Source organism: Caloenas nicobarica, chromosome 16 (assembly GCF_036013445.1).
Source record: "Caloenas nicobarica isolate bCalNic1 chromosome 16, bCalNic1.hap1, whole genome shotgun sequence".
Taxonomy (NCBI): domain Eukaryota; kingdom Metazoa; phylum Chordata; class Aves; order Columbiformes; family Columbidae; genus Caloenas; species Caloenas nicobarica.
The window spans coordinates 5,923,863-5,949,257 of NC_088260.1; the positions used below are offsets into that span (position 1 = coordinate 5,923,863).

General features: G+C 57.3%; 1 protein-coding gene across 3 annotated transcripts; it reads left to right on the forward strand.

Annotated features, from left to right (window-relative positions):
* Nucleotides 1-40: 40 nt before the first annotated feature.
* On the forward strand, nt 41-24,616 carry ACACB (acetyl-CoA carboxylase beta). 3 transcript variants are annotated; one of them, XM_065646195.1, is made up of 53 exons: nt 41-124; nt 677-1,356; nt 4,609-4,741; nt 4,953-5,091; nt 5,365-5,474; nt 5,653-5,734; nt 6,193-6,291; nt 6,596-6,705; nt 6,918-7,028; nt 7,206-7,415; nt 7,663-7,833; nt 8,135-8,296; nt 8,395-8,558; nt 9,014-9,164; nt 9,244-9,347; nt 10,005-10,086; nt 10,601-10,746; nt 10,821-10,971; nt 11,123-11,257; nt 11,520-11,666; nt 12,167-12,355; nt 12,708-12,808; nt 12,891-12,979; nt 13,060-13,184; nt 13,299-13,412; nt 13,491-13,604; nt 13,988-14,077; nt 14,177-14,295; nt 14,412-14,549; nt 14,874-14,973; nt 15,064-15,171; nt 15,363-15,419; nt 15,824-15,865; nt 15,943-16,158; nt 16,245-16,400; nt 16,672-16,875; nt 17,421-17,576; nt 17,939-18,061; nt 18,279-18,548; nt 18,878-18,975; nt 19,142-19,262; nt 19,350-19,460; nt 19,993-20,136; nt 20,220-20,340; nt 20,496-20,592; nt 20,782-20,878; nt 21,123-21,258; nt 21,567-21,744; nt 22,193-22,305; nt 22,872-23,026; nt 23,251-23,421; nt 24,057-24,193; nt 24,322-24,616. In XM_065646195.1, the coding sequence occupies exons 2-53, from the start codon at nt 686-688 to the stop codon at nt 24,446-24,448; spliced, it is 7,395 nt and encodes a 2,464-aa protein (XP_065502267.1). In that variant the 5' UTR covers nt 41-124; nt 677-685; the 3' UTR covers nt 24,449-24,616. The 3 variants fall into 3 exon arrangements, with proteins under 3 accessions (XP_065502267.1, XP_065502266.1, XP_065502268.1); XM_065646194.1 differs by lacking the exon at nt 41-124 and adding an exon at nt 131-271; XM_065646196.1 differs by lacking the exons at nt 41-124; nt 677-1,356 and adding an exon at nt 3,286-3,402.
* Nucleotides 24,617-25,395: the final 779 nt, after the last annotated feature.

Below are 25,395 nucleotides of genomic sequence, written 5' to 3' on the forward strand. Positions count from 1 at the left end.
TGCTTCCTCCCCCCCCCCCCCCACGTCGCCTCCGCCAGAACTTTTCCAGACGCGTTAGCGGGGAAATATTTGTGCTTGACGTTACCGTCACGTGCGGGAACGCGACCGCGACGCGACCGTGAGGGTGAGGGCCCGGGGGGGGCCGGGCAGGCGCTGCCCCCTCGGCGCGGCCCTGGCACCGCGGCCCAGATCGGCGCCACTGGGAGCGGCCGCTGTTTGTCCCGGCAGCCGCCGGCGGGGCGGGGGGGACGCGCAGGGCTCAGCGCCGATGGTGAGTGGCCCCTCAGGAGGGGGCTGGGGCTGGGGCGGTTCACCCCCACCCACCCCCAGCTTTTACTGCGGGTTGAGATTTGGGGGTTCGGTTTAAGTTCCCCCCCCCGCTCTGCGAGGGGCTGGGAGTGGCCCCACCGCCACCCTTGGGGGCCGTTTCAGCCCCCTCAGGGCTGCCTGAAGGCCGAGCAGAGCTGTGCCCTCTCCTGTTTTGGGGCGTGAAAATATCAAACCAGCTCTGGCTGAGCCTGCAGCTGCCCAGCCGGAGGGGTCTGGCTGGGGGCTGGAGGGGGCTGCGGGGTGGGGAGTGCTGCGGGAGGGTCTGGCTGTTTTGGGGGGCTGCTCCCGGCCCCCCGGACTGGCTGATGGGGTCGTCCGTGACGGAGCGTGTCCGTGTGGCTCCCAGGGCAGGTGAATGCTGCTGGCCACCCTGCTGCTGGTGCGGCTCATGTGGGCCAAGGTGCCCAACCCGCAGCCCAAAGAGGAGGAGAAGCCGGAGCAGACCCCGGAGGAGCAGAACACGGTAGAGAAACCAGAGCAGAACCCGGAGAAGCAGAACCCGGCAGAGAAGATGGAGCAGACCTCAATGGGGCAGCCGGAGCAGAACCTGATAGAGAAGCCAGAGCAGACCCCAGTGGAGCAGCTGGAGCAGAACCTGATAGAGAAGCCAGAGCAGACACTAGCAGAGAAGCCGGAGCAGACCCTGGTAGAGAAGCCGGAGCAAACCGTGGCAGAGCAGCCAGAGCAAACCCCAGCAGAGAAGATGGAGCAGACCCCGGTGGAGCAGTCGGCAGCTCCCACCATAGCCAAGCCGCCATCACGGCCAAGCCCCCCGGCCCCCAGCTCACCACCACGAGCCCACAAGTCTGTGGTGGGGGAGCAGGAGCAGATCGCGGTGTACAACCCCGCTGCTCTCCGCCGGCCGACCCTGGCCAAATTCGTGCTGGGCTCCTTTGATGACAACTCTTTCAACGACGAGCTGGTGACTGCGGCCTTCCGGGTGGGCAGCCGGCGCAGCAGCCTCACTGGGGCAGGTGCGGAGCTCCCTGCTGTGCCCGCCTCGCTGGAGCCCACCAGCGGCATGAGGTAGGACACGCAGGGTTGGGAGTGGCGGTGGAACAGAAATAACCTTGTTTGGGGCAGGCAGATGCTTTTTGCAGGTGTGTTTCTCAGGGACCCTATCTCTAAAATCAGAGTGTGCATGCATGTGCGGGTGCTCCTTGGAGCCCCAAATCGATGCCCCAGTCCTGCCCCCTTTGACTTGGTGTTGCATGAAAAACCCTGATAATAAGATTATTCGCAGAACCCTGGGAAGAGCAGACGTGTCCAAGCACTCTGTGTGACAGCAGTGCCTCGTGCATGAGTGCAGCAAGGACTGAGGCTGGGGTTGCTCTGTTACAGCAATTTTAGATGTCAAAGAACAGCATAGAAAATGTTTTTAGCGTGCATGGCAATTCTTCAAATGCAATCCTGAGCGCTGCAGCCAAATTGCCCAATGGCTCCCTCTTTCTCATAGCTTCCTCTCTCATTTTGTTGCTTCTCTCTGTCCTCGCACCATCTCCTGGTGTTGAGAAAAGCTGTGCTGATGCACCAGCCACAGCTATGGCTGGCACGGGATGAGTTTGCGTTGGGGAGCAGAGATTTTCTTGCATGGCAAGACGAGATTGGGATTGGTTGCAGTGGTGATGGTGCATTCGGGCAGTGGCAGGAGCTTCTGGTGTTCGCCACGTGCTCACTGTCCTTCCAGATGAACTTTTTGTGCATCAGCATCACTGGGGACATTTCCTGGGGTGTGTGTAAACCTGCGAGCTGAGCTGAGCCTTTTGACAGGGCACCTGCACATGCACTTGCACATACAAATATTGCCCTGTGCCCCAGGGCTGGATCCCACAAAGACCCGCTCCTGCTGCTGCCTACACTCTGCTTCAGCTCCCAGGGGGAACATTCATGTGCTCCTGATATTGCACATGGGGAAACGCAGCGTCCCGGGGAGGTGGAGTTACGTGGGGTTCTTCTGTGCTGCTCCTGCCCTTTCTCTGCCCTTGCAACTGCTGCAGATAAATTATTAAAGGCAGAGAAGCAGCTCTTTGGTTTTGCAATGAAAAGTGGATGAGGTTTGCTCCATGGGCAGTTCCACAGAGACTTTTGCCCAGTGCTGGTGCCGGCGGGGCCGCAGAGCAGCTCGCTGCTGCTGCTGCCTTGTGCCAGGCGGTTTCCCCTGCGAGCCCGGCTGACGGCCCTTATAAATAACTGGAAACAATGCGCTGCTGCCCAGCTCCTCCTGCCTGCTCTGGTCCTGGTTAAAAATAAAAGACCTTTGGCTGCAGGGATGTGTTATGAAACTTGACAGCACGATGGTGTCCTCTTGCCTAGCTGGGGTTTTGGGCAGTTTCATGCACCGTGCTGCCGGTGGGGTATCGCTGCCGCTCATCTGTGTTTTAACACAGGAGGAATTTCTGTATATCACCCCCCGAGTCATGTTGTAGATGTGGTTGGTGAAGTTTGCAGGATTTGTGGGGGAGTTTGGGGCTGCAGGAGAGAGTCGGAGGATGCACCGGAGTGTGATAAACCTGACACTGCTCAGTGCAGGGCTCCTGCTACTTGGAAAATACCGAGTGCATGGAGAGATTGGGATGTTTCCCAACCTCTCAGGGGGGTTTGACACATTTCCCCTTAAAATAAATGTGCCAAGTGCTATTTGTGTGAAATCTGCTCATTCTGCGGGGGGGGTGGAAGGGAGAGGGCTGGTCCTTCTTCCTTTGCTTATTTATAGCTCATCCATGGAATAACAATCAACAGTTCAAAATCTGGCTGAGTTATGAGGGGGGGAATGTGAACCTGCTATTTAAAATAGAAAGTTGCTTAAAACTCTGGGCAGGGCCACGGGAAGGCACGTGCCTGGCTGCCGGGGGGTCCCTGCCTGCCCGCACCGGCCGTGGCCATGCCAGGGGGTGGGAGGCGCGAGGGCACCTTATAGCGCGGCTGGGGCCACAGCCCTGCGGACAGACTGGCCTGTCTGTCCATCCGCCAGCACAGCCCACTCTGACCTGCCCGCTTTGGGGATGCACGATGGGCTGTGGAACAAGGGATAGAGTCCGGAGGGGGTGGAAATGGCTTCAGTGGAAAACCATGGTAGGGGGGAGCCTTGCGGCAGCGTGGTGTGCCCGGGAGGGGATTTGGGGTGGTGGAGCCGGCAACGTGGCAGGATGGGGTCTGATCTGGCGAGGAGCTGCAGCTGCTGTCCTTGGAGGCTGTGCCAGAGCAGATTCCCAAGGCTGGGAGTGATGCAGCGTGATCTCTGCAGGGTTTTTTGCAGAGCTCTGCCCTCTCTGTGCTCCCTCTTTGGTGACCTTGCTGCAGCTCAGGGTGGTCTTGTTGGGGCATCTCTGGCTGCACCCTTCAGAGATCTGGTGCTTGTGCCATGGGGACAGAGCCGGCAATCCCACTCACCTTGCACAGGCACCGGGGAAGGGACAATCTGTGCCATCCCCTGTACCTGTTGCCCTTCCTGCCACCCTCACTCGTGACATCCTCCAGGAACGTGGGGGATAAATACAGCTCTGCAACAGGGTTTAGTGCGAACCAGGAGCTGTGGGGCTTTGCAGCGGACCTTGGTCACTGCCAAGGGGCATTTGTGCATGTAACAATCCTGGTGGTGGGAAGGAGGGTCTGTGCTCAGTGCTGCGTTTTGGCCCCCCGGTTGTGTCCCCATTCCTTGGCCCTCAGAGCAGAGTGTGGCATGTTTCCCGCTGCAGCCAGGCTGGGCTGGCCATGCTGCAGTGCTCCGGACACAAGCGTTCTTCCAAAAACCCTGAGCAGCTCTCTGCTCCCTGCAATGCAAACCCTGAGGCTTTTGTCTGGCACGGTGGAGTCTTAGTCCAGCCCCTGTGGCTGCAAATCTGCTTGTTGCAGTGTTTGAATCAATGTGGGCTCGCAGCTGCTGTGGAGGGGGGTGTTGTAATTGTAATAACATGCTCTGTTGACCCCAAATTGCTTGCCCCATATAACTCAGCCAAAACCAATTTTCCTCTGCGGTGTTGCAATGAGTGTTAAAAGTCCCTGCAAAGATCCTGGTGCACAACAGGGAGCTGGTAGTGAAGAAGGTGAATCCCGATGTTTCCTGTTTGTGTCAGCAGGGTGACAGGTTTTTATTGCTTTCCTTGGAAGAATCCGCAGAGGGGGCACAGTCTGGTCTTCAGTGCCCGGTGCTGTGGGCTGCCTGGCTCCCTGCAGACCCGACCCCTCCGGGGACCCCGAGACAGCGGCAGCATGTGGCTCCTGCCAAGGGTTTGCTCGCCGGACTGCGGGCTCGCTGATGGCTATCGTGTCCCACTGCAGGCCTAGCATGTCCGGGCTGCACCTGGCCAAGAGGGGCCGAGAGCACAGGAAGATGGATCTGCAGCGGGACTTCACCGTCGCCTCGCCAGCAGAGTTTGTCACCCGCTTCGGGGGCACCCGCGTCATCGAGAAGGTCTGTCCCCACACACCCCTGCCTTTGCCCGGGTGGTGGCTCGTTGCTTTTCACAGCAGCATCCTTGAGCATTGCCCATGTCTCCCATGCCTGCCAGGCTCAGACTGATAACAGTCTGGGGCGACCCCTCCCTTGGGGCCAGTCCCCAGGCCTGAGCCCCAGCAGCAAGGAGAGGTCCCAGCCTGATACCCCGTGTCCTCATCCCGCTCAGGTCCTCATCGCCAACAACGGCATTGCTGCCGTGAAGTGCATGCGCTCCATCCGCCGGTGGTCCTACGAGATGTTCCGAAATGAGCGTGCCATTCGGTTCGTGGTCATGGTGACCCCTGAAGACCTCAAGGCTAATGCGGGTAATTTCTAAAGCATCCCAGCGAGGGAAGTTCCCCATCCTGGGGCTGAGCTGAGGCTGCCCTTTCTTTCTCCCTGTGCTGCTGCCTAGGATGGGCGGCTCTGCACAGCCTGGGGTCACACACTTTCTTCCTGAGCAGCCAGATCCAGAAGTAAATAGCTTTTTCTCCCCTCCAGCCTTGAGATGGAGGGTTTGGGGAGGGGGCATGAGGGGCAGCATGTGAGTAGGGTGTGGCTCAGGGGACTGGCTCCCACCCCCCTGTGCTGTCTTTCAGAGTACATCAAAATGGCAGATCACTACGTGCCCGTCCCTGGGGGGACCAACAACAACAACTACGCCAACGTGGAGCTGATCGTGGACATTTCCAAACGGATCCCAGTACAGGTAGCAGCCACTCGCGGGCCTCCCACCCCTTTGCCGAGGGAAGCGGATGGTGCAGAAGGGACACTCAGAAATGGGGTGACATCCCTCTGTGCAGAGGAGCCGGGTGTGATGCTGTGGGCGATGGGAGGACACCAGCACAGAGAGGTATCAGCTTGTGCTGCTCCTTCTCTTGTGCCAGGCGGTGTGGGCTGGCTGGGGACACGCCTCAGAAAACCACAAGCTGCCAGAGCTGCTGCAGAAAAATGGGATAGCTTTCCTAGGTAAGGTCTCACCACCTTCCCAGTGGGAGCAGGCTGGTGTGGGCGTGCACGCTCGCTCCCCAGGGCCACCGTGCCAGGCATTGCCCGTTTTGTGTGTCTGGCATGTCTACCCTGCAGCACAGCAGCCCCCGGGCCGGTTTCCTGGAGTGTTCCCAGGAATCCTGCTGTTTTCTGGGTTTTCCCTGTAATGCTCACTCAGGCTGATGAAGCATTCACAGAATAACATCGGGTGGGAGCAGATCTCATGTGCTGCCCAGCCAGGGGACAGCCTCAGCTCCCCCTTGGAGAAAAGTCAAGCTCCATCCCAAACAGGGCAGTGGGTTGGGGGGGTTTCCCATGCCCCTACTCTTTGCAGAAGGGCTGAAGGTGCCGGCTCAGTGGGGAGCAGCTTTCTGCAGCATCCATGCGATGGGGACAGGCTGGGTGGCCCAGCTCACCCCTTCCCTCCCTCTTCCAAGGTCCCCCCAGCAATGCCATGTGGGCACTGGGGGACAAAGTTGCCTCCACCATCGTGGCTCAGACGGTCCAGATACCCACGCTGCCATGGAGCGGGAGCGGTAAGAGCCTCCTCCCCAGCCCCACGCACCCTCCCTGGTCCCTCGTTTCTTTCCTCCCTGCCTCTCCTTCTCCCCAAAAGCAAATGCCAGCGTTGGGGTCCCTGGCCCAGCTGGCTGCAGAGTGGGTGCAGATATCGGGGACCTCACTGCAGCTGAGCGGCTGCTGGCTCGGTCAGAGGGGTTTTTGGAGATGGGGTGCATGGAAACGGGGACAATGACGTGTGCCACCACGGGGTCCGCAGCTCCCCATGCCACCCCAGCCATGCCACCCCGGTGGTGACTGTAGCCCTGGCTGTGCCTGCAGGTCTGGTGGCCCAGTGGTCTGAGGAGGAGCAGAAGCACCAGCAGACAATCAGCATCCCCCTTGAGACGTATGAGCAGGGCTGCGTCAAGGATGTGGAGGAAGGCCTGGAGGTAAAGCTGAGCCTGTGGGCAGCTCGTCTCTTGTCCACATTGTCTCTTTTGCACCATTATTTCTCTTTGGAGCTCTTTTGGGCTCCCAGTGCATATGACAGCAGTTCCTTCCTCTGCTTGGAGCAATCCTGCCCAGGGCTGCATGGCGCAGGGGCGGGGTGAAGAGGTGGGATCCAACGCACTTCGGTCACCCCAGTCCTTGTCCCCCTCAGGTGGCCAAGAAGATCGGCTACCCGGTGATGATCAAGGCAGCAGAAGGTGGTGGGGGCAAAGGCATCCGAAAAGTGGAGGCTGCGGAGGAATTTGGCACCTGTTTCCGGCAGGTGAGAGCTGCCAGAGCCCCCATCCCCATTCTTGTCCCATCCTGTGGCACGCGGTAAGGTCCTGCTCCCACCCTGGCTGTCTTGTTCTTTCCACCTGGGCTCACCGCAGGACTTGCCTCCATCCTGGGATGAATTTTGGGGCGTGAAGCTGGAGCACAACTCTCTCCGTCCCCACAGGTGCAGGCGGAGGCACCCGGGTCCCCCATCTTCCTGATGCAGCTGGCACAGCACGCGCGGCACCTGGAGGTGCAGGTGCTGGCCGATGAGTACGGCAACGCCATCTCCCTCTTCGGCCGCGACTGCTCCATCCAGCGCAGGCACCAGAAGATCATTGAGGAGGCACCTGTCACCATTGCGGCTCCCTCTGTCATTGAGGTGATGGAGCAGGTGGGTGGCCCTGGTCTTTGAGCAGCACAGGATTCTAGGGAGAAACTGGTCTGTTCCTAGATGGGTTTATTGTGGTTTTTGGCACCTAAGGTTCCTAAGGAAGGGAGGGACCCCTCGAGCTGAGTGGGGAGCCCCAACCCTGTTTGTCTCCTTGGATCCATGCAAAGACACTGCTGCTGTTTCGCTCAGGACACCCTGGTTCTGCTGCGGTCATTACTCCCTGTGGCGGTTTCACTCTCTCATGCAGTGTGCAGTCCGCCTGGCCCAGATGGTGGGTTACGTCAGTGCGGGCACCGTCGAGTATCTGTACAGTGAGGACGGGAGCTTCCACTTCCTTGAGCTGAACCCGCGCCTGCAGGTGGAACACCCTTGCACAGAGATGATTGCGGATGTCAACCTCCCCGCTGCCCAGCTCCAGGTACCTGGGTACACACGGGGGACTTTGCGAGGTGTGTTAGGTGAAGCAGTTTTGTAATTTAGGGAGAAGTGCTGGGCTGGGGCCTGGCAGAGGGAAGATGTCGCATATACCAGTGTGTAGGGTGTGGGTGGAAGCAAGGTAGCATCCCTCCTTTGCCTCTGCCTTCCCCCAAGGAGCAGCTCCCTGCAGTGTGGTGCCTCTTCCCCTCGCTCTTCATTCAGACCATTTAGCAATGTCTTTCCATTGTAATGTTGATGATAAAGTCTTGTCCTGGCAGCTAAAGTCCTTGTTTCTCGTGCAGATTGCAATGGGCATCCCCCTGCACAGGATAAAAGACATCCGGGTGCTGTACGGGGAGAGCCCCTGGGGCGATGCGCCCATCTGTTTCCGCAGCCCCACGAACACCCCCGTGCCCAGGGGCCACGTCATCGCCGCCCGGATCACCAGTGAGAACCCCGAGGAGGTCAGCTGGGAGGACGGGCCCTAAGGGACCCTTCCCTGTTGACTCCACATGAGTCTCAAGCCTAGTTTCTCCATGTCTTCTGCTCTGTCTTCACTCAGGGTTTCAAGCCCAGCTCGGGGACAGTGCAGGAGCTGAACTTCCGCAGCAGCAAGAACGTCTGGGGGTACTTCAGTGTGGCCGCAGCCGGCGGGCTGCATGAATTTGCTGATTCCCAGTTTGGGCACTGCTTCTCATGGGGAGAGAACAGGGAGGAGGCCATCTCGTGAGTGTGGAGAGGGAGTGTCCTTGGGAAGATCTGCAATGGGAACATGAGCCGGGAAAAGTGGCTTTTATGCGAGAGGACCAGAATGCTGCTGCTGTGCTGAGCAGCTTGTTTGTACTGCAGAAACAGGCCAAAGCCAAAGTTTTCAGATTGCGGTTCTGTTACCATCCCAGTTCATCAACCTGGTCCTTAAAGAAGCATTGTAGTGATCTGCTAAGCACCTGCTTAGTGCCAGTGAGCATCATTCTGTAATTGGGCAACATGTAATGAGTCTGTCTTGGGTGTTTAAGTGTTTTGTTCAGTCAGTGCTGACTGTGGGACTGTTTTATCCAGGCATGAGGGTGCCCAGGGCTCAGGAGCTCATCACCCTGGTTCCTATGGTTCTCTGGTTTCCTCTGCTGAAAGCCAAGCAATGTCTCATCAGTCATTAATGGAGGGTTTTTGCTCCCTAAAAGGAACATGGTGGTCGCCCTGAAAGAGCTGTCTATCCGTGGGGATTTCCGGACCACAGTGGAGTATCTGATCAAGTTGCTGGAGACAGAGAGCTTCCAGAACAACGAGATAGACACTGGCTGGCTGGACCACCTGATCGCCGAGAAAGTGCAGGTGGGGAAGAGCAGCCACCACGGGGTTGCCGCTCCCCTTCTGGTGTAAGACCCAAACCCTGTTATTTCCGTCCCCCAAGGCAGAGAAGCCAGACACGATGCTGGGTGTTGTCTGCGGTGCCCTGAACGTGGCGGACGCTGCCTTCAGGACGTGCATGACTGACTTCCTGCACTCGCTGGAGAGGTGCGGAGCAAGGGCTGCTTGGTGGGGGCTCAGCTGTGTCGTGAGCACCAGGGTCACAGGGATTGCATGTCCTAAAGGGTGGTCCCTCAGCAGCTTGTGTGGCTCCTGCAAGCCTGGAGACCTGAGTTTTTCTGTCCTTGGGCCATCTTCCTTCCCGCTTTTGCTGCAAAGGCTTTGCAAATCCAGAGGCAGCGCCCATGACACTGCTACAGCCTGGGAAATGTATCTGCTGTGACTCACAGCTCCGGCTTCTCGGCTGCAGCCTTATCTGGAGAACAGAAAAAGTTTCACACAGTTGGGAAAACAGCTTTCAAGGGAAAGTGGCTTGGCTGTATGCCGCTTGCTTTTGTTTTTGCACTTGAATGTCAAGGTTATTCCTTCAGCCTTAGAAGACGCCGGGGCTCTCCCCTGCGCCCTTATCTGAGCATGTTTTGCCAGTGTCTGGCCTGCCTCCGAATGCATTTTTACAAGGTGCTCACGTGGGTTGTTTAAAGCAGATGCTTGTCTCCTCCGGTCACCTTTGCGCCCTCCCGCAGTCAGCTGGGAGCATGTGCGGCCCGACGCCAGCAGCTCCGCTGACATCTCGCACAGTTGGCTCCCCGCCGGCACGTGAGGCAAGCAATACTTGTGCTGCCTGACCCATCTGTTGTGTTTCAGGGGACAGGTGCTGCCAGCAGCCTCCTTGCTGAACATCGTCGACGTGGAGCTCATCTACGAGGGTGTGAAGTACGTTCTCCAGGTGAGGGCTGGGCAGTGCTCCTCCCGAACCAGCTGCAGCACTTCTCACGGGGACAGGGACATGCGCTTCTGTCCTGAAGGAGAAAGGTGCAATAAATACGAAGTTGCCCTTTAAAAATGTGCAACATAAAAGTGAGGTTAATAACCTCATTTTAAGTAGTCAGACATTTTTTCAGACATCTTGTTGCCCTGAGTTTCATAAAGGACATCCTTTTCTTACTTTCAAGCCCAATTAGTTGAACTTCATGCAAAAATTCCCTACTCACAATGAAAGCAGCAGGTGAGCCACGAGTTAAACCAGCTGTGTGTTGAACCAGGTCTTTGGGCACAGCCTGAGGTCGCTGCCTCTGTCCCTGCACAGCACAGCCCCATCCCACGGCAGCATGCTGCTCCTGCACCGGCCCTTGCACTGGAGATGCTCCTCACCCCCAGTCCTTCCCACCAGCCCCCAGAAAGGCCATTGGACACATTTCGGGGGGGTTGCACTGAGGGTTCTCCCCTGTCGCTGCCCGCAGGTTGCCCGCCAGTCCCTGACAACATACGTCATCATCATGAACCGCACTCACATAGAGATCGACGTGCACCGGCTGAACGATGGTGGGCTGCTGCTCTCCTACGATGGCAACAGCTACACCACCTACATGAAGGAGGAGATCGACAGGTACCTCCCCACAGGGCCCCCACTGGCCCCCGCTGACCTGCAGCCGGTTGGTGAGACCTTTCCCTCTCCTTGAGGTACCGGATCACCATCGGCAACAAAACCTGTGACTTCGAGAAGGAGAAGGACCCGACCGTGCTGCGCTCACCCTCCGCGGGGAAGCTGCTGCAGTACACAGTGGACGACGGTGGCCACGTGGCCCAGGGGAACATTTTTGCAGAAATCGAGGTGAATTTTGCAGAAGAGCCTGGTGGAACCCTATTCCTGCAGCGCTGGTGGATGGCAAAGATGGAGCCCAGCAATGCTGCCGTGGCGCTCAAGTTGCTCTGCAGCACGTGGGCGCTGCTGGCTCGGTGACTGTTTCTCTGTGCTCACCCAGGTGATGAAGATCATCATGACGCTGGCGGTGGAGGAGGCTGGGCGGGTGCACTACATCAAGCGGCCGGGCGCACTGCTGGACACGGGCTGCGTCATAGCCCGGCTGGAGCTGGACGATCCCAGCAAAGTGAAGCCTGTGAGTCTACTAGGGGCTGGTCGTGCTGCTGTCCCCTCCCAGCTATAGCGCTCTGTCTACAGCTCCAATTTTTCGGCATTGTTTTTATGATGGGGCACTAGCAGAGACGTGAAGCTGAGTGTTAGGTGCTTCCTCTGTGTCTGACCAAAAGCAGACACTGGAGGTGTTGTGCTGGTTTTTCCGGGACAGCTGCAGCTCTCGGGGGGCTCCATCCCATGTCAGCAAGAACGCAGGCCAGCCCACCTCTCTCTGCTCTCTCCAGGCACAGCCGTTCACGGGAGGGCTCCCGGCCCAGCAGACCCTCCACATCACCGGCGAGAAGCAGCACCAGGTTCTCCGCAACGTGCTGGAGAATCTCACCAATGTCCTGAACGGGTACTGCCTGCCTGAGCCCTACTTCAGTACCAAGGTGCGTGCTGGTGTCCTGCCCTGTCACCTTGTGTTTGCCTTGATGGCAAGACAGGCAGCTCTGGAGAGTGCGGGCAGAACCAGCTTCTCGAGCACAAGTGTGATGGGGAGCGGCTGAGGGACCTGGGGGGTTCAGCCTGGAGAACAGGAGCTGAGGGCAGACCTTCTGATGTCTGAACTGCCTGAAAGGAGCTTGGAGCCAGGGGGCGTCGGGCTCTGCTCCCAAGGAACAAGTGACAGGACGAGAGGAAACGGCCTCAAGTTGCGCCAGGGGAGGGTGAGGTTGGATCTTGGGAACAATTTCTTCCCCAGAGGGCTGTCGGGCATTGGAACAGGCTGCCCAGGGCGGTGGTGGAGTCACCATCCCTGGAGGGGTTGAACAGACGCGGAGATGAGGTTCTCAGGGACATGGGTTAGTGCTAGGATTAGGTTAATGGTTAGACTCTATGATCTTAAAGGTCTTTTCCAACCAAAACAATTCTATGATTCTGCTCCTTGCAGGTGAAGGAGTGGGTGACACAGCTGATGAAGACCCTGCGGGACCCCTCCCTGCCACTCCTGGAGCTGCAGGAGATCATGACGAGCATTTCGGGAAGAATTCCCCTGTCTGTAGAGAAGTCGATCCGGAAGGTGATGGCGCAGTACGCCAGCAACATCACCTCCGTGCTCTGCCGCTTCCCCAGCCAGCAGGTGAGTGCTGCAGGGGCTGCGCTCCCCAGCTGGACCTTCCGTTCTTTTTTAGCTAGACCTAGTTAGGAGTTTCTGCCTGAATTTGTCCTGCCAGGAAATGTTATAAAAAATAAAATGAGTGAGGGAAATGTTTTTGGTTTTATGCTTGTGTTTTTATGCTTATGCTTTTATTTTTGTGCTTTTACATTTGTGTTTCTATATTTATAACTTTGCATTTTCCACTTGGGGAAACAAAAAACCAAGCAAAGGGCTCTGCGTGCAGCAGCACTGTCCCCAGGCCCACCAGGGAGCTGGCAGCCCTACAGCCACACTGTGCCTGAGCTGCACCAGACCCTGTGTCCTCTCCTTGCAGATCGCCAACGTGCTGGACACCCACGCGGCCACGTTGCAGAGGAAGGCTGAGCGGGAGGTCTTCTTCATGAACACACAGAGTGTGGTACAGCTGGTGCAGAGGTGAGACTCACACTGTCCCTGGCCCCCCGATCCCCCTATCACTGCCACCTCCTCGCAGCACGCTGGGCTCTCTGCTCCCCAGGTACCGCAGTGGCATCCGGGGCTACATGAAGGCAGTGGTGCTGGACCTGCTAAGGCGCTACCTGCAAGTGGAGACACAATTCCAGCACGGTTAGGGCACGGAGGGGTCTCCAGAGGTGTCTGTGGGGCTCTCTGGGGGTCTGCAGGGCTCACCACGCTCTGCCCCACAGCTCATTATGACAAGTGCGTCATCAGCCTGCGGGAGCAGTTCAAACCTGACATGACCCCCGTGCTGGAGAGCATCTTCTCTCATGCCCAGGTGGCCAAGAAGAACCTGCTGGTGACCATGTTAATTGTGAGTACAGCCCATCGCCCAAGGCACCAGAAGCAAAGGCTGGTGGTGGGGAAAAGTCTATCAGCCGAGACAAGCTCTGCAGCATTTCTCTGCTCCTCTGTGCGTGCATTGCAGGACCAGCTCTGCGGCCGTGACCCCACACTGACGGATGAGCTGACAGCCATCCTCCAGGAGCTGACACAGCTCAGCAAGATCGAGCATTCCAAAGTGGCGCTGAGAGCCCGGCAGGTCAGTGAGCACCGTCTCTGTCCCTGTCCCCATCCCCATCCTTGTCCCCTGTGCTCCCAGCCGCCTCTCCCTTTGCAGGTGCTCATTGCCTCTCACCTGCCCCCCTACGAGCTGCGGTACAACCAGGTGGAGTCCATCTTCCTCTCTGCTATCGACATGTACGGACATGAGTACTGCCCTGAAAACCTGAAGGTTGGGAATTGCTCATTTTTCTGCAGAGGGAATTTTGGTGGCTTTGCTGAGGAGGTCTGGCTGCAAGTGGCTAAGTCTTAAAAATAGCCAAAAAAAGCAATCGAAGCCTTGCTGCAGGTTCAGTGCCTGTGTGGAGCGGAGGAGGGGGTACACCCCACTGCTGCCCGTCCCAGTCCCCTGCTCCTCACACTGTTTGGCAGGGGACTGACATGTGGGTCCGTGTCTGGGGCTGGCAGTGTCTCCATGATGGGCTGGGTGTCCCATGACACTGCGATGGCCAGTCCTGCGCAGCCCCATGTCGAGGGAACATGCCTCCCCCATTCTGCAATGGGACAAGGGCGTCTCACTTCATCCTTGCCCTAAATTTTGCTTTCTTCCCCCAGAAACTGATCCTCTCGGAAACCACCATCTTTGATGTGCTCCCCATCTTCTTCTACCACACCAACCAGGTGGTGCGCATGGCAGCGCTGGAGGTGAGGGCTGGGGGAGCTGTGGTGGACTCGTAAGCTCTGGGGGTGGTGTGGATGTGTGCAGGGGAGCAGGGGCACAACGGTCCCTCCTGCCCCCTCCAGGTGTACGTGCGACGTGGGTACATCGCCTACGAGCTGAACAGCCTGCAGCACCGGCAGCTCTTGGATGGCACCTGCCTGGTGGAGTTCCAGTTCATGCTGCCCTCCTCCCACCCAAACAGGTACAGGGCCCCCCCCATGCCTGTCCTGCTTCCCGGACATGGGCCTTTTTGCAAAGCTGCTGGGTTTGTATTGTGTCCTCCATGCAAAACATGGGGACCCTCCCTCCCCCGTGCAGGATGTCCATCCCCGTCAGCATCTCCAACCCCGACCTGGCCCGGCACAGCACCGAGCTCTTCATGGACAGTGGCTTCTCCCCTCTGAGCCAGCGGATGGGAGCTATGGTGGCCTTCAACAGATTCGAGGACTTTGTGAGGTGGGGTCTAGGGATGTGCCTGGCCAGTCATGCACGCGCCTTTTGGGCACTGCTGCAGTGTTGGAGAGCAAAAGAGGCTGGAAGAGCCGAAGCTGGTGGCAGCTGGGCAGCACTCAGGGCAGCTCCTGTTCCTCCCACAGCTGGAGGTCAGGGCTGAGGGGTATTTTCAGTACAACAGTTGCCTGATGGGGACATGAGGTCATCTGGGGACATGAGGTCATCTGGGGACATGTGGAACCTGGGAGGAGCTTGCCGGGCAGGTCCCTCAGGCAGGGCGTGGGCATGATGTGCTGACTTGTCACCCCATCCCCACCATTTTGGCAGGAACTTTGATGAAGTGATCTCGTGCTTCACCGACCCACCTTCAGAGAGCGTGATCTTCAGTGAGGCGCGAGCCACCATCTATGAGGAGGAGGATGCCAAGGTGGGCACGATGCCATTGCTGTCCCCCAACGTGGTGCTGGGGTGGCGGTGATGCTGCTGGTCAGGTTTGACTGGAGAGTTTTCTTGCCAGAACGTCCACGAAGAGCCGATCCATATCCTCAATGTCTCGCTCCACTCGGCTGACCACATGGAAGACGAGAAGCTGGTGCCCATCTTCAGAACCTTTGTCCAGTCCAAGGTCTGTTGCTGGGGCCAGACCCCCTTTGTGCAGACCATGCAAGCCGGGGCACTGTACCCCAAAGTGCTGCCTCATCTCCACGCACTGCTCCCCAAAACGCTGCACCCACAGCAGCTGCTTGGCTTTTGTTTGCTCCCTCGGTGGAGATGTTTAAGCTCTCGTGACTGGTGGAGTCTTCTGTTCCCATGTAGAAAAACATCCTCGTCAACTGTGGTCTCCGGAGAATCACGTTTCTCATTGCCCAGCAGGTGAGTGCAGACTGAGCTGCCAACAGACAAAATGACTTTAGACACATTGTGCTTCTGCCTCCCTAAACACCTAGGAACATCTGTAAGTGCCTTATAGAACTGGCTGATGAATGTAGCTACTGTGCATCAGGAGCTGGGAATTAATTAATGAGGGATTCAATGAGTGATTTATCTCCTATGTTATCTTCTATGCTGCCGATGTGTCCAGTAACCCATGGTTCCTGCGTGACTGCTCTATAGCTTTAAGTTGCCTTTAAAAGACATTGATTACTCCCAGCTCTTTTCCCTTTGTGGGAGGAGAAAGCCTACAAGGTTTTTTCTTTTTAATGAATGAATGAAAAATCAGAAAAATCCTCTGCATGCCAGGATTATTCATGTTGTTCTCTCTCTCCTCTTTCCTCTAGAGAGAATTCCCGAAGTTTTTTACGTTCAGAGCCAGGGACGAGGTAAGAGCCAGGGTCAGAGCAGAGCCTGTCCGGTGCTGTCTGTCTGGCCGCTCGCTCACCTCCTGATGCCACACCAGTTTGCAGAGGATCGAATCTACCGGCACCTGGAGCCAGCACTGGCCTTCCAGCTGGAACTGAGCCGCATGCGCAACTTTGACCTGACAGCCATCCCCTGTGCCAACCACAAGATGCACCTTTACCTGGGGGCTGCCAGGGTGCAGGCGGGCGCTGAGGCCACCGACTATCGCTTCTTCATCCGCGCCATCGTGCGCCACTCGGATCTCATCACCAAGGTAAGGCGGTGCCGGGGTCCCCCGGCTGTGTGGGAGGAGGTGGGTGCGCTTTGAGTGCCACTCCTGAGCCGCCTTGTGCCCTGCAGGAGGCTTCCTTCGAGTACCTGCAGAACGAGGGTGAGCGGCTGCTCCTGGAGGCGATGGATGAGCTAGAAGTGGCCTTCAACAACACCACCGTCCGCACTGACTGCAACCACATCTTCCTCAACTTCGTCCCGACGGTTGTCATGGACCCTTCCAAGGTGTGTTTCTCTGTGTCCTGCTTCCCGCCGTGTCCCGCTGTTGGGCTGTGTCCTTCAGGAGGACGTGGTGCACCATCTTTCCCTCTCCCCAGTGGAGAAGCTGGATAGCAGCATCGACCCCCAGGGATGGACAGAGGGAAGGGGCTTGTCCAAAGCAAATCCAAAATGGCTTTTTGGGTTCAAGATGCAGTGGAGCTGCTCCTGTCTTGGCACTGGGGACAATGGCGTCCCCAGGGGCCACAGAGCCACCTGTGTGCTGTCCCGTGCCCAGATCGAGGAGTCGGTGCGGTCCATGGTGATGCGCTACGGTAGCCGCCTCTGGAAGCTGCGGGTCCTGCAGGCTGAGGTAAAGATCAACATCCGCCTGACGCCCACCACGGCCGCCATCCCCATCCGCCTCTTCCTCACCAACGAGTCCGGTTACTACCTGGACATCAGCCTCTACAAGGAGGTGAAGGACCCCAGCACCGGCAGCGTGAGTAACCATGGGCTACTGGCAGCTACAGTGAAGCTTTGGGGTGATTTCTGCAAAAATCCTTGTGCACCTGCAGTGCTGGTCTGTCCCAGAGCCCCCAGGGCTGTGCAGCACCATTCCCAGGACTGGCTTTCTTCTCCTCTCTGCTGCATCCAGTTGGGAATCCTGGGCTGACGCTTTGCCCCAAAATGGTGCTGAGCCCCAGGGGTGTTGCTGGTGCATAGCTGGACAGTTTTTGATCTGGGAGATGAATCATAGAACCATTTTGGTTGGAAGAGACCCTTGAGATCATAGAGTCCAACCGTTAACCCAACACTGGCACTAACCCATGTCCCTAAGAACCGCATCTATGCAAGGTCAGTGTTGGGGTGTCACTGGTACTTGCAGCACAGCAGTGTTGCAGTCTGTCCCTTCAAGAGCAAAGAGTAGGGTGGAAAATCACATTGTTTGTTTGATTAGAGCCATGGGCATGAGCGCCTTAACCAGGTAAGGCTCAGCAGTGCTCATGCAAGGGGCGGCCGCCAACACTCTGCCCTTCTGTCCAGATCATGTTCCAATCCTACGGGGACAAGCAAGGGCCACAGCACGGGATGCTCATCAACACCCCCTATGTCACCAAGGACCTGCTGCAGGCCAAGCGGTTCCAGGCACAGTCCTTGGGCACAACCTATGTGTATGACTTCCCGGAGATGATCAGGCAGGTGAGTCTGGCTGAGCAGAAAGAGGCTCCAAATTATTGCATTTGCTTTTCTTCCCCACCCTCCTCAGGTATTCCTGTCTGGGGAAAAGAGATGGCAAATGAGAGAAAGAAAAGAGCCCAAGCCCCAACATCTTGAGTTATTAAGCATTTCTAAACTGATTCCTTGCTCTTGAAAATTGCTGTAGTCGCACTCACAGAGGCTGTGAACCAGAAAGCCTCATACAGAGATGTCTGCAGTAGAGTAGGGGCTCTAACGCCAAATTTTGCTCACCCCAAGTCCCAGCTTGTGCAGGATTGCATGTCTGTGCTCGGCGGTAGCCCCCAAGCTGCCGCATGCTTTCAGCTTGTCTGTGTCCTCTGCAGGCTCTCCTCAAGCTGTGGGGCTCCTCGGAGCTGTACCCCAAGGACGTCCTGACGTACACTGAGCTGGTGCTGGACTCGCAGGGTCAGCTGGTGCAGATGAACAGGGTCCCCGGAGGAAATGAGGTAGCAGGGGATGATTTTGGAGTGAGATGAGAGAGCAGGGTCGGGGGAAGCTGTGCTGTGGTATGTGGGAATAGCTGGTGGCTTCCCCAGTCCAGCTGTGTTTAAAGCCCAGGAGATGCTCTTCAAGCATTTTTTTCTGTTGGTTCATGCAATCTGCAGCTCAGACCCCGTTTCTCTGGAGGAGCCTGCCCTGTGACCTTGTGCTGTTTTGAGGCAGGTGGGGATGGTGGCTTTCAAAATGAAGCTGAAGACCCCTGAGTATCCAAAAGGCCGAGACATCGTGCTCATCTGCAATGACATCACACACCAGATTGGCTCGTTTGGGCCGGATGAGGATCTGGTCTTCCTGCGCGCCTCGGAGCTGGCACGGGCCGACGGCATCCCCCGTGTCTACATCGCTGCCAACAGTGGCGCCCGCATCGGCTTTGCGGACGAGATAAAGCACATGTTCCAGGTGGCCTGGGTAGACCCTGCGGACCCCTACAAGGTGTGTGAGCACCTCCCACCATCACAGAAAACAGAGAGTACTTATTTGGGGAAAGACCAGAGCTAAACCGGGACATGAAAGTATGGAGTCAGTGCTGGGGGGTGAGCCCACACCTGCACCCAGAGCCACAGGGATGTTTCCCTCCACGTTCCCCAGCAGTGTGGAGATAAAGGTGGCAGTGCTGGATGGCTGCGCTGCCCAGCCCTGGTCCCTGAGCAGCTCCTGGTGCATGGGGAGGTTTGGGTTGGGTTTGGAGAGGGGCCATGTCCATGTACCTGAGTGTGTGCATGGGAATCTCCACAAGTCATCTTCCTCCTCTTGATTTTCAGGGGTTCAGGTACCTGTACCTGACTCCCCAGGACTACACAAGGATCAGCGCCCTGAACTCAGTGCACTGTGAGCACGTGGAGGAAGAGGGGGAGTCCAGGTGAGCCCCAGTGTCCCATGGGATGCACAGAGCCACCCCAAGCCCTGCCCTCTGTCCCTGCCAGGACGCAGCTCCCACATCTGGCTCAGGATCCTGCCAGATGCATCATGCGAGTGAGCACATTGCTCTGTCCTGCCCAGACCCCTGTGCCTCTGCTTTGCCGCAGGTATGTTCTCCTGGACATCATCGGGAAGGACAATGGATTTGGGGTGGAAAATCTGCAAGCTGCTGGTACCATTGCCGGAGAATCCTCTCGCGCTTACGATGAAATAGTGACCATCAGCATGGTACAACCGCAGGTCTCCCCCTGCTCCGGCCTCCCCCGTCTCCTACTTGATTTTAAGGTCACCCCGTGTGTCCCTGTGTGTGCCCAGGTGACCTGTCGTGCCATCGGGATCGGAGCATACCTGGTGAGGCTGGGCCAGCGCGTCATCCAGGTGGAGAACTCCCACATCATCCTCACCGGTGTCACGGCTCTCAATAAGGTACTGAGCTCCGGCCGCATGTCCTCCCTGACACTGTCCCTCACACCATGTGCACGGGCTCCTTCCCTGTCCCATGAGAAGAGGTGGCAGTTCCCTGCGCATCACCTCATGGGGCCTGTCTGGAGGAGAGGCGAGGGAACTGCAACTGTGCTGTCTCACTGAAAATCACCAGAATGCCCCCCTGCAGCTATTTGGTGTTTTTAGAGGGGCCAGTTCATGGTGCATCTCTCCTGGGGCTGGGTGGGATGACAGAGCTGCCATGGGGACTCTTCAGCTCTGGTCTCAGGGGCAGGACCCATGTCTGGGCAGAGTTGCACTGTTCTGAGCTGATTTGAAACCTGCTTAGCTAAACCCAAGTACTTGTCTAAAGCAGGATCCCTTTGCTTTAACGTCAGCCTGATAGACAGGAGGAAATTCAGCCTCAAACCAGAGGGAACGTGCCTGCACAGAGGTTGGACTTAACAAATAGCAGGGAGGAGCAGCTCGTGTGTTGCAGAGACTGACCTGTGTTTCTGTTAATGATTCTGCCCAGGTGCTGGGACGTGAAGTTTACACATCCAATAACCAGCTGGGAGGCGTGCAGATCATGCACAACAATGGCGTTTCCCACGTCACTGTCCCAGATGACTTCGAGGGCGTCTACACCATCCTGCAGTGGCTCTCGTACATCCCCAAGGTAAGAGGGTACTGCAGGATAGTGGCCTGGGTCATTACCCCATACCTGGCTGGTGACCTGCCCTTCGGGGCTCTCCCTTGCAGGATAACCGGAGCCCAGTGCCTGTCATGGCTGTAAGCGACCCCATCGAAAGAGAAATTGGTTTTGTCCCTTCCAAAGTCCCCTATGACCCCAGGTGGATGCTGGCAGGGAGACCCCATCCGAGTAAGTGAGGGCAGCCCAAGACCTTTCCAGCCACGCTCCCAAATGCATCTTGTGGCTGCAAACCCCCCCATCCCGATGCAAAATGTGCTTTTTGTTGTGGGTCGGTGCACAGGGAGCCCTTCAGCTCTCGCTTCGCCTTTCTGTGTGCTCTGCAGCTCTCAAGGGGACCTGGCAGAGCGGCTTCTTTGACCAGGGCAGCTTCTTGGAGATCATGAGGCCGTGGGCTCAGACAGTCGTGGTTGGCAGAGCGAGGTACTACCAGGAGCAAGGGCTGGAGTCCTAGGGCAGCAGGCAATGCGGGGAGTCCGCATGCGGCCAAGCACGCATGAGCCCTGCCCGTGGCACTGCTTTTGGGGTATTGGGGGGAACACCCCTCTGGTGGGCTGGGCTGCAGCGTGGAGGGAAGCTGGGCTCTGCTGAGGCCATCCTGCCTCACCGCAGGCTGGGAGGTCTGCCGGTGGGTGTCATCGCTGTTGAGACCCGCCCTGTGGAGGTGACAATCCCTGCGGACCCCGCCAACCCTGACTCGGAGGCACAGGTGCGTGGGGAGACCTTAGTGCGGCTCAGTGGCAGTTGGGAGGGGGCCGGAGGGGAGAGAAGGAATAAGTTCAGTGTGATGCTTTGGCACGTCTTGATTTTCCTTAAAGACTGGTGAAATCAAGGCTGCTCGGGCAGTTTGTTTTCTTTCAGCTCTTTCACACCGTGTGCTGCCAACCTACCAGTGCAGTGTGCTGGAAAGCACCCACACCAGTCTCAGTGCTGCTGCTCACTGTCTTTTCCAGATAATCCAGCAGGCTGGGCAGGTCTGGTTTCCAGACTCAGCTTTTAAAACAGCCCAGGCTATTCGGGACTTCAACCGGGAGCATCTCCCACTGATGATCTTTGCCAACTGGCGAGGTTTCTCCAGCGGCATGAAAGGTACCCACGTTCAGGGTGCCCAGCTCCCTGTGACATGCTGCCAGCACTCCTGTCACCCCCCCGGGTTGTGGCATGACCCACATCCTGCCCATGCCTCTCCAGGATGTGGGGTCGGGTTGGAGGGGTGATGGGACACTGCCAGGAGCCGGGTCCCAGGGCTTGGAGGCTTCAGGCTGGGCTGGTTTTCGTGGCCTCATTTGGTGTCTCCAATGGAGAAGGTGGCTTTGGGCTTGTGAGAGGAGGGAAGGGGCAATAGCCTGGCCCACGGCAGTCGGGGCACCCAGTCACTGAGTCCCGTTGGCTTTCAGACATGTATGACCAAATGCTGAAGTTCGGCGCCTTCATTGTTGATAGCCTCCGGGATTTTAAGCAGCCTGTCCTGGTCTATATCCCACCGCATGCGGAGCTGCGGGGCGGCTCCTGGGTGGTCATCGACTCCACCATCAACCCCCTGTATGTGGAGCTCTACGCAGACAAGGAGAGCAGGTCAGCCTCCAAAATCAGCCCACGTGCAGAGAAATGAGAGCTGGTGCATGGGGTCTGCAGAGTCACAGTCCCACTGACAGGGACCTCTGGGTGCCCGAGATGAGTATTTTTTACCCTTTGATTAATCAAAGCCACCAGCTAAAAGTTCCAGGGCTCTTACAGAGCAATGTGGCAGGTGTCTCCCTGGGGATATCTGCATCCAGCGAAGTTTGTGGGCAAGTCAAATGTGCTTCTGGGGGGCAGGAGGCATTTTTTCTAACCTGAATTAATGCACATTGGAACAAGCTGTAAGGAATAAGGGGACAGATGAAACTCCCAGACTGGGCACAAAATCCTTTTAGGTTTTCTCTCTCGCTAACTCTTGGAAGAAAGAGTCGCCTGGACATTTTGTCCCAGGATTTATTCTCCCTTGCAGACCAGTCCCTGCTTTACCAAACTTTCCTTCCAGGGGAGGCATTTTGGAGCCTGGAGGAACGGTGGAGATCAAGTTCAGGAAGAAAGATTTGGTGAAGACCATGAGAAGGATAGATACAGTCTATGCCAGGCTCGTTGAACAGCTGGGTAAGAGAAGGGCGTTATGTCTCGTGGTAAGTTAAAACATGGGGCTCAAACACCATGGTTGCAATCAGCAGGAAATCCATTAGTGTTCCTCTGTGAAAATTCTTAATGAATTTTCTGATGGTGGAGCCTGCCGAGGGGATGTGGTGGTACTTCTACTTGCATCTCCTGGAGGCTCCATAAACGGTGCTGGACTTTGCTCCCATGCTTTGAGATGAAGGATGGAGATGGCCACAGTGAATCAGTGCCTAAATGAGACAACATGTCGTCATTACAGAGCTGCACAGAGGCTCTTTAATGCCCTGGATCTCCTGTTGCCTTGTGATTGCTCCTGCCTGCAGCGGCTGGTGGGCTGTGTTGGGAGGTCCTTGTCCCCAAACCCCCACTCTGCTAAAACACAGTCCCCCAGCTCTGGGCTGGGGTATGGATATGCCACAGCAAAGGGACATGATGCTGGGTGACCCGTTTCTCAGCTGATGTAGGAGCCCTGAGCAGAGCCCAGACGCTGCGGTGGCCTAGGGAGCCCCGTCACAGGGCTGGGGGGCTGCTCAGCACAGCGTGTCCCGCAGGGACCCCCGAGCTGTCCGAGGGGCAGCGCGCAGAGCTGGAGAAGCAGCTGAAGGTGCGGGAGGAGCTGCTGCTGCCCATGTACTACCAGGTGGCCGTGCGCTTCGCTGACCTGCACGACACCCCAGGCCGCATGCAAGAGAAAGGCGTCATCACGGTGAGCGGGACACGGCACGGGGGGTTTGCAGTGACAGCACAAACATGGGAGGCAAAGTCCCCTCCCAGGAGTCGGGGCTGCAGCTCAGCATGCCATTCCTGCCCCGGGTGCTGCTCCCTGCGCCAGCCCAGCAGAACTGCCCTCAAACCCACCAGCGCTAACTGGAAGCAAGCGGTCACTGCTTTCTGCCAAGAAAAACCTGGGCTCTGCTGCCGTTTCTGCAGGACATCCTAGAGTGGAAGAGCGCTCGTTCCTTCCTCTACTGGCGGCTGCGCCGGCTGCTGCTGGAGGAGGAGGTGAAGGCGGAGGTGCTGAAGGCCAACAGTGAGCTGAGCCACATGCACATCCAATCCATGCTGCGCCGCTGGTTCATGGAGACAGAAGGAGCTGCCAAGGTACCGCCAGCCCCGGCTTCCTGAGGTGTACCTGTGGCCAGGGGGGTCCCGAGGGCTGTTGCCTCACTCTCCTGCTGCTGGGCTATTTCTCTGGTGCCTCTCCGAGGGTTTAAACATGTGATGGGAATCACCATTCTGCAGCCTGTGCCAGGGCAGTTGGCCCAGCAGCCCCGAGGCTGGGGCTGTGTCTTCAAATCAGATGATGTCAGTTGGATGCTGATGTTCAGTGGTTGCAAGGTGGCCCCCAAATAAGCATTTTCTCCCATCAGACAGGGCTTTCCAGGGCAGAAGTGAGATTGGGGTGTTTGTATTTGAGCTGACATGCACCTCACCAGGCGGGTCCTGCACTTGCTAGACTGGTATGTGAGGGCATGCAAAGGAAAAACATTTTGCCTTTTTGCATTTTAAAAGTCCACAAAGCTTTCCCCAGTTTCAGTTTCCAGACTGAACCTTTTCCAGTGGCTGTTACCTGGGAGCGGGGGAGTGTCCCGTGCTGTGCCATATGAGCAGGACTGAGAGGACAAATCCCATCGTCTGGTTGTCCCATGGGAGGAAAAAACCCAAGGCCACAGCAGAACTGGAGCCTCAGGCTGCGTGGGCAGCAGGACGCCCCAACACGGTGCTGCTGTCCCCAGGGCTACCTCTGGGACAACAACCAGGTGGTGGTGGAGTGGCTGAAGAAGCACATGCAGGAGGATGAAGGCACCAAGTCAGCCATCTGGGAGAACATCAAGTACTTGAAGCGGGACTACGTGCTCAAGCACATCCGCAGGTGAGCAGCTGCGGGAGCTGGGATGCAAAGGGCAATGCTGTCCCCTGGGTTGGGGATGGGGGTGGTGGAGACGAGGCGGTTTTTGCTTCAGCCCCTGGGGCAGCTGCGCTCTCCCCTCCACCTTGCAGCTTGGTCCAAGCCAACCCCGAGGTGGCCATGGACTGCATCATGCAGATGGCTCAGCACATCACCCGCACACAGAAGGCCCAGCTCGCCCGGCTCCTGTCGATGGTGGACAATGACGGCCCATCCTGAGCTGGTGGCCATGGCGTGCGGGGCAATCGCCGTGGGGCAGGAGGGACACGGGGACACGCTGCTGCTCAGAGGCCAGACCTCACCTCCCCACCCAGTTCTTCAGCCCTCAAACTGGGACTCTTACTCCTGTGCCTAAATAAAGGATGCCAGTGTTTGTGTTTTAAGCCATGAAGATGGTCTTGTCATCCATGCCCTTCCCTCTGGCGCTGGGGCTGTTCGTCAGAGGGGCAGCTTGGCAGAAGAGACACTTGGCCCAAGCTGAGTCTGGACCTGGTGCAGAAGTTGGTTTTAATCTTTTACTGTGTTTTTGTTGCAAGCCCTGGCCTTAATCTTTGAAACAAGAACCAGTGTCAGACACGTCTCATGAGACTGGATGGAGTTGCAGGTACAAACCGACTGGCCCGGGCACTGCAGGGGAGCGGGACAAAGGAGCAGGTGCCCGTATGGCCATGCTGAGGCAGAGCCCACACCGGCACAAGGAAACATAAACCCTGCTTAAGAAGCAGTCTCAGACTGATATTTTAAAATGAACTCAGGGACCTGTGAAGAGCAGTTTGTCTCATCCTTCCCCTTGCTGGCGAGTGATCAGTAGATGTGACCATGAGTCAGAAAAGCCATTGCGAGTCGTGCTGGGAGCTGTTGCAGCGGGAACATCAACGGATCCACCACGGTTTGGCTGACCCGACTGTTCCTCTCTCCTGTCTCATGTCCTTTCTGGCCTCAGCTCCTTTGGGTGTTTTCAGCCTGCAGCTCCTGCGGAGGATGGAGAGGAAGGAGGACACAGCTCTGGTTGAAGCCCAGGAGCCAGGGTGAGCTCTCCATCTGCTCAGACCTGCACCTTGCTGCTTGAGTGGCCTTTGATCAGCTTGGTTCGTGGAGGGGAAATCTGAACATGTGAATTTTTCCAGTGCCTCTGGCCATTTGGCTGCCTCATTTCACCAGCACGG

Excerpts from the sequence above, each read along its gene's own strand:
- ACACB (XM_065646195.1), top strand. The coding sequence starts at position 686 with ATGCTGCTGGCCACCCTGCTGCTGGTGCGGCTCATGTGGGCCAAGGTG. Across the intron at positions 11,258-11,519 it reads ATCCCAGCAAAGTGAAGCCT|GCACAGCCGTTCACGGGAGG; the intron begins GTGAGTCTACTA and ends TGCTCTCTCCAG. Across the intron at positions 14,550-14,873 it reads AGATTCGAGGACTTTGTGAG|GAACTTTGATGAAGTGATCT; the intron begins GTGGGGTCTAGG and ends CCATTTTGGCAG.